The 14,369-nt window shown below is 41.1% G+C and overlaps 1 protein-coding gene across 2 annotated transcripts in view; it reads right to left on the reverse strand.

Annotated features, from left to right (window-relative positions):
* The window catches only part of COX10 (cytochrome c oxidase assembly factor heme A:farnesyltransferase COX10), a 132,937-nt gene that overhangs the window by 111,327 nt on the left and 7,241 nt on the right, over positions 1 to 14,369 (reverse strand). For both annotated transcript variants that reach the window (XM_072990414.2, XM_072990413.2), the window contains exon 4: positions 1,166 to 1,290. In XM_072990414.2, coding sequence (XP_072846515.2) covers positions 1,166 to 1,290 — 125 coding nt within the window. The remainder of the gene's footprint in view (positions 1 to 1,165; positions 1,291 to 14,369) is intronic.

The following is a 14,369-nucleotide window of genomic DNA, read 5'->3' on the forward strand; positions in this document are numbered from 1 at the left end:
TGTGCCGCTTGTTCCTAGCAGATCTTTTAGTTGTACTACCTGATATTTTGCAACTGAAATCTGACCACCAAAAATTGCTCTGCAGTTCACTGCATTCTCCTTTTCAGGAATACATTGCTATACCACAACTTTCTTTTCACCCATGCAAAAACTGAGTTGCTACAGAAAAGATTATTCCCCTCATTACAAGGAGTATGTCTCAAAAAGAACACAGTACTATTTAAGACCACAATTCAGAGCAACTTGCATACAATGGCCTGATTTACGTTAAATGATGCAGTAATGACTATTCTTTACATGACAGCAAGCCTCCTTTAAGCCTTTATCTGTACAAACCTTAGATTTTGCAAACTATATCCCACAACCAACAAACAGGCACAAGGAGAACAGAAGCTTCATTTCTGCTTTCAATTAACCACAGTTATTTCCTTTATTTGAATCTTAAATTATTGTTAATATTAACTTGCTTTACTGAACTGAGTGAGCTTCATAAGCCAAAACAAATCACAGTTAAGACCAACCACAGTTTGTCTGGTTTGGACAGAATTGTAATTTTTTAGTTAAAAAGTGAAGAAAAGGTCAATCTAAGTGAGGCCACATTCCACATCCACACCAGAATGCCACTCAGAGTTGGGAGTTCAAATCCAATCCAGCTTGTTTATGTGTTATTGGTCTTGCAGAAGGTTAAAGAAAATATAGATCTATCATGACATTCAAGCACATGTTTCCATCTGGATTGTGCCACTATGTACACAGGAAGCAGGCTGCTCAAGATCTTTTCATTCCATACCAAAAGCTCCTTCCAAACAAAATGCCAACAGAAATACTAAATGTAGATACTTTCTGATTTTAAGCCTTCCCCAGCTCCTAATGAAGTCAGCAGACATAATGACATAACACTGTGAGCATAAGTAAGAGACTATCCAAACACTAGACCACAACATATGTGAGAACACTACAACCTTGGAAACAAAAGCTAACCATAACACAGGGGCAGCACTGTGATCAAGTCTGAAAGCTATCTTAATTCACATTTACCACCCCAACATACTATGCTTGATATTCCCATCCTGGCGTAACATAACACAGAAATTACAAAACGTGAATACAAAGAGCATTCATGGCACTAATATGAAAAGAGAATCTAATAAAAAAAAGTACCAACCTGGTTGATTATATTAGCAGCACACGATGCAAGGCCAGTTCCAAGGGAGGCAAGCAGGAAACAGGTTACGTCAAACGGCACTGGTGCCATTGCAAATCCAGCTGACGCAGTACTTACAACCAGGGCTGCAACAGATACCACAGATACTTTAGAACCATCATTTTAACAAAATAAAACATTTCTAGTTTTCCAGGTATCCTACACAGCTATTATGCTGTTATTAAAACAATATTAAAATGATGACTCTGTCACAAACCCGTTGCCCTATTCTATATTCCCCCACTGGGGATATAGGGTCCTCACTCCTTTACTTTCTATTAAATCATGAAGATGTAAGGTAACACAGGAAAGGGAACACTTCTCTCAATTTGATAATTGAAGCTTGATGTGTGCACTGGTAACAACAGCTGCATAAGAGAAACCATGTAACTGTGCGTCTCATCTAACCATCTTCTCCAGGCAACCATGTGCTCCCCCAAAAATAAGAAGTAATGCCTGTAACTGTTGGTCACCACATTTATGTTACTTGTACATCTCCCTCATTCACTCTTTTGGTCTTACGGCACTTGCAAGTAGTTAAGGAATTTAGAAAAGTAAACTTGAAAGGACCTTTTAAAAAAGAGAGGCTACATTTTTGGTGCCTTCCTACTCAATTTTTATTAAACTTTGTTAGAAATGCTAGGCTTCCATTAGGAAGGGCAAATGCCTTTTCCATTTTAACAAGCAGCTTTAATTAAACTTATCAGAGAGAATTCGTTCAACTCATTTATTACAGCAAAACAGCAGCTCATTATAGCAAGAGAGAGGAGGAGCACTCTGTATAACATTATCATTACAATGACCCTCAAAGAAATTCTAGCATAGTGTAGCAGTGTTCTAATTAAAGCCTCCATTGATTTCTCCAGATTAATTTCAACCAGTCATTTCATTGCAACTTATCAGGTTCTCATTAAAAACAGCTGTAGCACATTCTCATTTATTTAATAGAAATAGATATTTCTGTAAGTTTGCCCACTATCCTATACTCATAAAACAAAGTTCTTGATGTCAAGTGCATCATCTCAGTCTTGGTGACAGAAAGCTTTAATGCCCTAACTCCAATGTAGACCTAATCTTCATCTATGGCTTTGGAATTTTTTTTTGGCTCAGCTATTCTAAATGATTCCTAATAAGGGAAGCCTGGTGAAGCTTGGAGGTAACATAGAACACACTGACCTGTCTCAAGACAAGGGATTCCAAGGACTAGCATTTTCGATATCAAGACTGTGGTGCTCTGATCTTTAGACCCCCTTTATCCTAGAAGTTATAAACTGAGCACGAGCACTTTTGAACCAATGGAAGGCATCTGTTTGACTATTTCTGAGAAGGGGAAAACAGCCAGGGCTACTACAGTAGTGGGTTATCTATAGCATTTCTGTTGTACTTTGTACAATATTCCAATCTTACAGGAAAAGATAGGACAAGTAATATATAACATATATATTTGCTTTCATGAACTTTTTCGCACAAGATTTATTACCACTATCACGGAATACACACACATCCAGAATCCACGTGCTTACAATTTAAGACAAAGGGGAATAGGCAACTGGAGAAAAAAAAGGGGGGGAGGGAAATACAACAAACATGCTGCAGAAAAAAATTACAGGCATAGAAAAATTAATTAATACACTTTATTTTGCTTTACTTGAGAATATTATACATACCCTGTATTTTGGTTCCATTGTGAATACAGTTTCTTAGTAAAATATTGGTGCTGTTAAACACATTGTTTTACTAGACAAAGTACTAACTATTCATTTCATTTATTAAATTCATTTCATTTTACTAGCATTTACAGCGGTGCCTCGACTTACGAAATTAATCCATACTGGAACAGTGGTCATAAGTCAATTTTTTTGTAAGTCAAAGCACCATTTCGCATAGGAATACATTGAAAGCCAATTAATCCATTCCAGCTGAAGAAATACCCCCCCAAAATAAAAATAAAACACTGCAAGCCCCTGGGCCTGCAAAAAACAAAACAAAACAAATCTAAAAATAAACATAAATATAACCCCACCAGCCCAATCCCACCCTGCAAAAGCCACCCAAAACAGTTTTAAAAATGCAAAAAGCAGCACGTCACCTCACCACAAAGCCTTCCGGTCATGCTTAGCCGTGTGGGGTTCACCGCCGCTGAAATCGCGGTTGGCGGGAACCCCCTGGGAGCCCACCCGGCCTTTCTCCACCACCACAACCACAACCGCAATAGCCGTCGGGGACAGCCCTCCGGGAGCCCACGTGGCTGGTAAGCCCAACGTAAGTCCAGGGAGCCAGCGGCAGCAGCAAGAAAAGTCGGGAGGCCTCTGGCAGCGGCGGTCGCTGCGGCACTGAAAGCCCAGGAGGCTGAGCCCAGCTGGGATGGTCCGGTGGCTTGCCTCCCAGGGGTGGTGGCAGCAGTGGTGGAAGCCCAGGAGGCTGAGCCTCTCTTTTCCTAACTGTTGAGGCGAAAGAGCTACAAAGAAGGAGCCTCTTCACCACCAACGGTTTGAATTTCCTGCCCTTTTCCCCTGCCTTTTTCCATTCATAAGTGGAAGCTCCAGCCGCAAGTCGAAGCAAAATTTTGCGGCCAGAGCTTTTTGTAAGTCAAAATTTTCATAAGTAGGGGCATCTATAAGTCGAGGCACCACTGTATTGCCACTAAATTTATTTTTAGAAGAATCAACTGATATAAAAGTTGTTGCTTAAAACACATAGGAATTTACACATGAACCAACAGCCTTCTGCATATATTGGCTTTCTGTTTCCCCTTCATTCTACAAATACTCAACCTCTTCTCATTCAATTTTGAATTAACTTCAACAAATATTTCCTTTACACTATACATCCTCCCACCAACCAGATTATGGGCTGAATTAACCTGGAATTAATGTCACACATAAGGTGCTCAGTTCACAGATTATTCCTAACCCTCCTAGATTTCAGAAGCAGCCAAAAAAGATGTCCAGGAAGGGTAACTATTACAGAAAAACAAACAAATCATCTGGCTGCACCTTAGCGTAAGTCTGTACAGACTGTTGCATCTGAGAAAGTGGGTTACAACCCTCAATATACATCATATAAAACATGTCAGTCTTTGTGATACTATAAAACTCTTCGTTGCATTAGAAGGAAAGAAAGGACTTCCTGTACTTTCTCACCTTCTTCCTCCTTCTCCCTGTCTCTATTGTTAAACTTAGAATTTCCCTGCTAATAGCAAACAGGCAAAAGAGCAAATAGACAAGGAGGGACTAACTGCTGTATCTTTTTCTACTGCTTTCAGACTTTTAAAACTCTAAGAAGGCTCTACTGACTGCATAATGGAAGTTTAAATTAAATAAATGGGGGCAAGCCCTTCATGTTTCCTTAAAATTCATATCCTTTAAAGATCTGTATCTAACATGCCAACCTCAAGATAGTTTATGACCTCCTAACAGTAAAAGAAAAAAAAATCTAATTTTCATGACATGTTTTAAAACATTAACATTAAAACATTGGATTGGGTCCAGACACACTATTTGACAAACAGCGGAGTCTTTCTGTTTGTTGAAGTGAGACATATCTCGGGCAAACTCACTTCAATAGCCAGTCACTCCCATCAGGGGAAGGGTGGCATGGCAATTGGTTTTTTTCGCTAATTTCCTCCTCTTTCAGAAGGAGAACACCTGGAGACTTCATCAAAATGGAGCAAAAACTGTTGTTATTCCCTCTCCAGCTCCAGTCAACCCTCTCCTTCCATTTTCACGAGCTTCCAAGCTCAATGCTTTCCAGTCTTGACTCCCCAGATGTTCTTCGTCTACAATCCCCGAAATCTTGTCCAGCACAACTAATGGTCAAGACTTCTGGGAGTTTTAGTCCAAGAACATCTGGGAACTCAATATTGGAAACCATTGTTCTAGCTTACTCATTTTTGGCCACAGCATACAATAGACCATAACACTGTTTTCATCAATTTTTTAAAAAATTAATTTCACATATTTTAGCTTCTATGATAAAACTATGGAAAAGCCAGAAAACTATGGATAAGCCAGTACTTATCCTCCCCCGCCATAGGCATGATGATGGCGGGGGAGGATAAGTACTTGACCCCCTTCATGGATTCCTGCCTTGTTGTGGCGAAGGAGCTTGAGTAATTCAGAGAAGCTATGGGCTATGCCATGCAGGGACACCCAAGACAGATAGGCCATGGTGGAGAGTTCTGACTAAACGCTATCCACCAGGAGGAGGAACTGGCAAGCCACTCCAGTATCTTCGCCAAGAAAACTCCATGAACAAAAGGCTAAAAGATATGACGCTGGAAGACGAGCCCCTCAGCTCGGAAGGTGTCCAACATGCTACTGAGGAAGAGTGGAAGACAAGTGCAAGTAGCTCCAGAGCTAATGAAGTGGTTGGGCCAAAGCCGAAAGGACGCTCTTCTGCGGACGTGCCTGGAAGTGAAAGGAAAGTCTGATGCTTCAAAGAAAAATACTGAATAGGAACCTGGAATGTAAGTTCTATGAATCTTGGTAAGCTGGATGTGGTCAAACAAGAGATGGCAAGAATAAACATTGACATCCTGGGCATCAGTGAACTAAAATGGACAGAAATGGGCAAATTCAATTCAGACGATTATCGTATCTACGAGTAGACATGGTCTAGAGGGGCGGGGTAAAAATCAAATAAATAAATAAATAAATAAAATAAAATAAATACTATTGTGGGAAAGAATCCTGTAGAAAAAATAGAGTCGCCCTCATAGTCAACAAAAGGCTGGGAAAAGCTGTACTGCGATGTAATCTCAAAAATGCTAGAACAATTTCAATACGAATCCAAGGCAGACCTTTCAACATCACAGTAATCCAAGTTTATGCACCAACCGCCGATGCTGAAGAGGCTGAATTTGACCAATTCTATGAAGACTTAAAACACCTTCTAAAACTGACACTGAAGAAAGATGTTCTTCTCATTATAGGGGACCGGAATGCTAAAGTAGGGAGTCAAGAGATAAAAGGAACAACAGGAAAGTTTGGCCTTGGAGTTCAAAATGAAGCAGGGCAAAGGCTAATAGAAGTTTTGTCAAGAGAACAAGCTGGTCATCACACTCTTTTCCAACAACACAAGAGGTGACTCTACACATGGAAATCACCAGATGGGCAATACCGGAATCAGATTGATTATGTTCTCTGCAGCCAAAGATGAAGACGCTGTATACAGTCAGTAAAAACAAGAGCTGGAGCTGATTGTGGCTCTGATCATCAGCTTCCCATAGCAAAACTCAAGCTTAAACTGAAGAAAGTAGGAAAAAACCACTGGGCTAGTCAGGTATAATCTAAACCAAATCCCTTATGAATACACAGTGAAAGGGAAGAACAGATTTAAGGAACTAGACTTGGTGGACAGAGTGCCTGAAGAACTATGAAGGCTTGTGACACTGTACAGGAGGCAGCAACAAAAACCATCACAAAGAAAAGGAAATGCAAGAAAACAAAGTGGCTGTCCAACGAGGCCTTACAAATAGCAGAGGAGAAAAGGGAAACAAAATGCAAGGGAGAGAGGGAAAGTTACAGAAAACTGAATGATGCCTTCCAAAGAATAGCAAGGAGAGACAAGAGGGCTTTCTTAAATGAACAGTGCAAAGAAACAGAGGAAAATAAGAGAAAGGGGAAAAACCAGAGATCTGTTCAAGAAAATTGGAGATATTAAAGGAACATTTTGTGCAAAGATGGACATGATAAAGGACAAAAATGGTAGGGACCTCACAGAAGCAGAAGACATCAAGAAGAGGTGGCAAGAATACACAGAAGAACTATACCAGAAAGATCTGGATGTCTCAGACAACCCAGCTAGTGTGGTTGCTGACCTTGAGCCAGACATCCTGGAGAGTGAAGTCAAGTGGGCGTTTGAAAGTATGGCTAACAACAAGGGCAGTGGATGTGATGGCATTCCAGTTGAACTATTTAAAATCTTAAATGATGATACTGTTAAGATGCTACACTCAGTATGCCAGCAAGTTTGCAAAACCCAGCAGTGGCCAGAGGATTGGAAAAGATCAGTCTACATCCCAATCCTAAAGAAGGGCAGTGCCAAAGAATGCTCCAACTACTGTACAATTGCATTCATTTCACACGCTAGCAAGGTTATGCTCAAAATCCTCCAAGGCAGGCTTTAGCAGTATGTGGAATGAGAACTTCCAGAAGTACAAGCTGAATTTCGAAGGGGCAGAGGAACTAGAGACGAGACGAAACAGAACAAACCTATCCATTTTGAAGGAAATCGATTCTGAGTGCTCACTGGAAGGACAGATGCTGAAGTTGAGGCTCCAATTCTTTGGCCATCTCATGAGAAGACTGCCTGGAAAAGACCCTGATGTTGGGAAAGTGTGAAGGCAAGAGGAGAATGGGACAACAGAGGACGAGATGGTTGGACAGGGTCACCGAAGCTACCAACATGAATTTAACCCAACTCTAGGAGGCAGTGGAAGACAGGAGGGCGTGGCATGCTCTGGTCCATGGGGTGACAAAGAGTTGGACACGACTTAACGACTAAAGAACAACAACAAGTATTTGATCATATTACTTTAAGTTTTAATATTCCCATGCAATGTCAGAACTCTCATTCAGCGCTTTAATCACTATTTCCTTCTTTACATTCTCTCTGAAAGACATAAACGTATACCGGTACATAAAGCACTCTTACATTCAACAGTAATTTAAACCACAGATAATACTTTGTGTAGAGACTAAGAAGCAGTCCTGAAAAAAAACATGGCCTCCTTCACATGAGGCCAAGTTCTAGCTTCATGAGAACAAATCTGTCTCAGTCCACACTACCTTCCTTGGTTTCTTTTAAAAAGAATCATGTATCTTACAAAAGACAGCCATGTAGGAGCCAGAGGGCAATAGTTCTCAGGCACTACAGGATATCCCCAGTATCTATGAGAGGAGTGGCCAACATGAATCCTATACAGCCTCCTCTCAGAAAATTTTACTTCCTCATTGATATTCATGAGGCTGCCCAGGCCCACCACTTTTTAGAAACAAAAATCTGCAAAAAAAAAAAAAAAAAAAAAAAAAAGTCCCCTTGTGCCCTCCAAGCACAGTTTTGCCATGTTCTGAGGGGCCCTACATACCTCTCAAAGTGTAATTTTAGAAAATCATTTTAACCACTAGAGGGGGTGAAAAACGTTTTTTGTTTATGCTGTTGCTGAATTAGCAAAAATACATCTACCCTGTTTACCTTAAAATAAGGCCTAATCTGAAAATAGGCCACAGTATGATTTTTGAGGATGATTGTAATATAAGCCTTATATGGGAAAAAAGCCCCAGTTAAGTGAAACCCCACCCTCCACCATTGTGAAGCAACCAGAAGATGACATGACTGTACTGTATTTGAATAAATGTTGATTGTTGTACATGAAAAAAAATAAATCCCCTGAAAATAAGCCCTATTGGGGTTTTTGGAGCAAAAAATAATATAACACCCTGTCTTATTTTTCGGGAAACATGGTAGTAATCTTCACAGTACATTACACTGCCGTTTTAAAAAAGGGGACAAGCAAATAACCAAGCTGCCTGTGTTACCAGACATCTAGGCCAGAAAAGCAATAACCAGGAAACAACAAAAAGTAGATAGGAGGAAGATACTGAGTTCAGTTCTGGAATCTAAAATAAGCACACTAGAACTATTACTGAGGTGGATTTATTTAAACATAAAGTGAACAAGAGAACACAGAAAAAAACAGAATACAGTGAGGGAATTGTAAACAGGTATAGAATAAGACATTAAAACTATTCTACCTATCAGCAGATACATATGTCCTGGGACTAAGTATTTGGAACTCAGCCAACCACAAGAGAGCAAATCATCCTAAACTATGAAAGTATAAAACCACATCATAAAGCATGAAGAAAAAAGGAATAATTTGGGTGAGAACTGTAAAGTAGTGCAGCATATACCAAGGTGTAAAGAAACCTGGATGGCACCTTTCCAACACAAGGCAGTAACACTTGTATAGCAAGTGGCAAGAGTTTGTATAAAAAACTGTGATTCTTGGATATCAATCACAAGAAAGAAATTGAGGAAATTAGTTTAATTTTCAGTTTATTTTGGCTTCAGACTTGGGCTCACAGATGCTCATGCACATAGCACCAGATACTGGTTTAGCATTATGTACAGCCACAGAAATATGTTACATATAGGACATTCAGTGGAAAATATAACATTTGGCTCTCTTTAAAAGAGGAAAAATAATACAATACGAATTACATTCCCTATCCAGAACCCATAAAGCAAATGTGATAGTTTTAGTAAAATATGCATGATACAGCCATTCTCATTGGGGTCATATGGTCCCCGGGGGGGGGGGGCTTGACACATTTGAAGAGGGCCACAGACTGGAAACAATTCTTAACACACCACCTTATAAGGTTTACTACACAACTTGTACAATCCTGATTTGGCCTATATTTCTTTCATATTACATTTTTAACTGTGCCCCCCCCCAAAAAAAAAGAAAGAAAGAAAAAGTTGAGAATGGCTGTGTGTACCACAGAGAATTACCAGAAAGTATTCTTAGTGAGACCACCTATCTATGAAACTAGAATTGGCTTGCAACCTAATTGAAGGGTTTACACCGAGTAGCTCAAATTCTATTCTCCTAGTAACACCACATAAAGCAGATATCATCAGCTGTGTTGATTTTGAGAAATAAAACATTTCTGATTATCGCTCCCACCAGGTCCTCAGCCTTCCATGGAATCTGATTCACCATCAGGAAGCTGTCAGCGGCCAATGGACTGGGCAAAATCATTAATTACTGAAAATGGACACTGCCAGAATGATATCAGCCAATACTAGAGAACCAAATATAAATATTAATTCTTTGTTGGTAAGACTAGTATAGATAATAAATAATTTCTAGTTTCACTGCTTACACTGAAGAAATGGTACACTGTGCCAATGAAACAAAGCCATCATGAAATAGTCCTTCCAGGGCTATTTACCCATTAGAATATTTAGTGTGAACTGAGTCTTCAAAATTGGGGGTGGGGTGAGATGTAGGCACATCTGGAATTTTGAGGACATATCATGGATACAGTCACAAACTGGTGATGGTGAAGAATGGATACCATAACAAATGCCATGAGAATATGAATAATCAGTGTTTACTACTGCAATTAAAAATCAATTCTAGAACTAAAGAAACCAAAGGATAAGCAAGTTGTCCAAAAGCCAAGAACATAAAATTTGTATTCTCAATGGCTTTCACAGCTGAGATCCGACGGTTGTTGTAGGTTTTTCCGGGCTGTTTGGCCATGTTCCGGGGAGACTTGGTTGAAAAAGGTCAACAAACTCTACCCAGCCATAAGGACCAGGGATCACTGCACATAAAAGACTAGCTAATGACACCCATCAACCACAGTGACAAATCATCTCCCCTTTTATCACAACAATACACCCATAGCAAAAAACACCCTGATCACCATAATCACCTGAAAAGGACAAAAAGCTGATCCCACAGATACAAATGCTCAACTATCCCACACAGCACACCAGAACACAGACAAGAGTTCTAACTCCTGTCCTCTGAAGATGCTGGCCACAGAGACTGGCAAAATGTTAGGAAGAAAAACGTTCAGAAACCGGCCAAACACCCCAAAAAACCTACAACAACCAACAATATAAAATTTGATTCTGATTTTAAAAAATTGTTTCACAGAAGGCAAGTTAATTCACTTTCAATAATCAAATACAATGGTGCCCTGCTAGACGCTTACCCCGGTAAACGATGAAATCGCTTGACAATGACTTTTTTGCGATCGCTATTGCAATCGCAAAACGATGGTTCCTATGGGGGAAATCCACTTTAAGTTGATTAGGTCCTTGCTTCGCAAACCATTTGTTCGCAAAACGAGGTTTTTTCCAGCTCCACAAAATGGCTTCCCTCCCTTTGCAAAATGGCTGGTTTCCGGACAGAAGCTTCAGAAGATAGCGATTTTAAACAGCTGATCGGCGGTTCTCTATGGGCGATCTTCACTGGACAAGGAGGTATTTCCCCATTGGAACGCATTAACCGGTTTTCAATGCATTCCAATGGTTTTTTTTTCGCATGACGACGATTTCACTGTACAGTGATTTTAACGGAATGGATTATCGTCGTCATGTGGGGAACCACTGGACCCAGATTTAGACTTCTCTGTATGCATGCTTGGGTCTACACTTGGTGGTGGTGGAGGTCTAGCAAGACAATTACCTTAAGAAACTCTTCCACTACGAACTGTAGAGGCATGTTTCCTTACCTCCATAACTGCATTATGACAGAGGAACTCTGATAGCGCTAAGAATGTCTCTCTCTCTGTGTGTGTGTGTGTGTGTGTGTGTGTGTGTGTGTAAGTCATCATTTAAATCATGTCTGCAGACCAACAAAAGATCCATTGCTATTTTTACATTTTCATTGCAAATCTGTCCATGACCTACACCAGCTCCACTTTCCCTGCCACAATGGAACTGAAAAATTCCACTAATTCTGCAGCCAATCAGCGTGCCCAAACTGTGCTATAGAAAACCATTCAGGAATCTAGTTATCATAAATCAGAGCACATGACATGGGTCCCACAATATTGTCCATATGTCTGGTGCACCATATCCTTTCAAGTATACTTGGTGATGAGAATGAAAAAGAACAGATAGTTAGCAATAGCAATGTGCTTATGGAAGCACTTTTGGAATGTCTTAGCTGGTTGGATAGCTCAGTGATGGAAGTTCAATTCCCCACTGTGTATCCCAAAAGAGACAGCCTGTCTGGCCTTGGGCAGTTGCACAGTCCCAGGGCATCCTCAGAAGAAGGAAATGGTAAACCACTTCTTAGTACTCTCTACCTAGAATACCCTGAAAAGAGTTGCCTTAAGTCTGAATTCAGTGCATACAAATTACTAAACCTCTGTTTTCTAGAGACTTTCTAAACTTTGGCTAATACACCAGATGCATTCCTTTCTGTAATTAAAAGGACCTGACCACACTAATGTGTTTTGGTCATCTATTACAATAATATGCTAAAAGGGTCATTCCTTGAAAAGTGGCCATAAACTGCAGCTAGAGCAAAATGTGTCAACCAGCTTGCTCTCTAATAGATACCCTTCAACTACATTACATGAATCGGATGTCAATTGTGCTAAGTGTAGATTTCTTTCTGGCCTCAATTCAAGATGTCAGCATGTACTCACAAGGCCCTAAATGGCACAGATAAGTAAGGATTATCTGAAAGACTAGCTCATCCCGCATGAACCTGCCCATAGGTTGAGACTGTAGGTCTGAACTAGGCCCTAATATGAAACTGCATTTGGTTTACGGGAACACATAAAGGAGCCTTTACTTTGGTAGCACTCTGGATATGGAATTATCTGTCAAAGAAGGCTAGAGGTAAAATATTTTTGGTCAGTTAAACCTTTACTGGTGTTTAATTGTGTGTTTTAACCTGACATCTTTCTAATATTAAGGCTCTACTTTTAATTTTGATAAATTGTTGCTGTGTTTAAAAAAAAACAGATGTAGACAGAATAGCATGATAAAAACATTAAACATATAAATAAATGGTTGCCTCCAGAGAACTGCAGTCACAAATGCTCACAAAATTTCTCAATTCTACTTCTTCAGCTGGAGATGAGAGAACAAGGCATTTCAAGGGAACAATCTTCACTTCAATGGCTATTATACATGTTCCCAGGGTCTGCTTTTACCCTTTGTAACAAGGTGCAGTGGTTTAACAATCTCCTCTCCCAAAAGCAGCAAAACATCTTCCATATAAAATAAGTGTGCTGCGCAGATACAGGTGGTATTGCTGGTCATGAGCCCTATGAGTAATTGAGCTCCCACTGTAGAAAAAAAACAGGCGATAATGGAAAGTAGACATGGGAGCTTTGTATTTGTCTCCTGGGAGAGACAAATACGAAGCCCACCAGGACAAATGTCCCAGCAGTCGTTCCCCGTGCTCCCAAAACCAGCCCAGTCCATTTACTGGGTTCCTCGGCACACGTGGCTGACGTCAGCAATATCACACTAATCACAGACATAATCCTGCTGGTGCTGCCCTGCCTCTCCCTACAGCCAACCACTCCAGCAAGGAGGGAAGACGACTCTTCCCACTCAGCTGCCGAGCAGTCAGCTCCCATGTTTAGTGAAAAGCACAGCCACAGGCACTGCACTCCAGCCACTGCGCTCCCCTTTATGACTCCATGGATGAAAGCACACCAGGCCCTCCTGTCTTCCACTGCTTCCTGGAGTTGTGTCAAATTCATGTTGGTCGCTTCAATGACACTGTCCAACCATCTCATCCTCTGTCGTCCCCTTCTCCTCCTGCCTTCACACTTTCCCAACATCAGGGGCTTTTCCAGGGAGTCCTCTCTTCTCGTGTGATGGCCAAAGCATTGGAGCCTCAGTGTGATCAGGTTCATCTTTAGCCATGGGCGGGCCCGAGGTTTGCGCGGGAATAAGAGTCGGAGGTGAGTTTAAAACTTTAACAGTGTCTCTTTTATTCTTCACCACATCTAATTCCTTAGTTTCGGACGGGTCTAACAAACTTAACTCCGGCAGTAACTTATAACTACAGAACTTCAGCTCAGGAGTTGCAAGGTCACTCTTCACATCCGGGGCGATCCAAAGTGCTCCCGATCTGTCATGGGTCTCATAGGGGTACTCCGCACTGCACAAATTGTCCCACAGCAGGGGTATCTCACCCAGTCCCCTTCTCGGGTTTGTTGGATCAAAGAGGGACTGGGACGGATCACCTTCCTCCCCCCACGCTGGTCCATTCTAAGGGTTTGTAACACTCACTCGCAGCCTTGTTGCCCAGTGGATCAGGAAGCAAGCCACCTCCCGTTCGCAGATTTGGAAAGTCTTTAAGCAATCCTATCACATCCTCCTGCTCCAAGCCTTGTTCGTTCTGAACCGCCTGATCCCTTTTTCTCCCTCTCGGTTCATCTGTTATTCTGAAAACGCCCACACTTTCCCCCTCTTTTAACACCTCCTCCCAGGCAATCAAATCTCACTCCTCCCCCTTATCTTCAGCCAAGCAGACTTTTAACATCTCCTTCCACACTTCATCCTCCTGTTCTATCTCTACCAACACCCCCTCTATGCAGCTGCTGTCCTCCTGGAGGACGGCACACTGGTGACTCCTCGGTCACACTCAGCTTTAGGATCTGTCCTT

This window comes from Pogona vitticeps, chromosome 2 (genome assembly GCF_051106095.1).
Source record: "Pogona vitticeps strain Pit_001003342236 chromosome 2, PviZW2.1, whole genome shotgun sequence".
In the NCBI taxonomy this organism is placed as follows: Eukaryota; Metazoa; Chordata; class Lepidosauria; order Squamata; family Agamidae; genus Pogona; species Pogona vitticeps.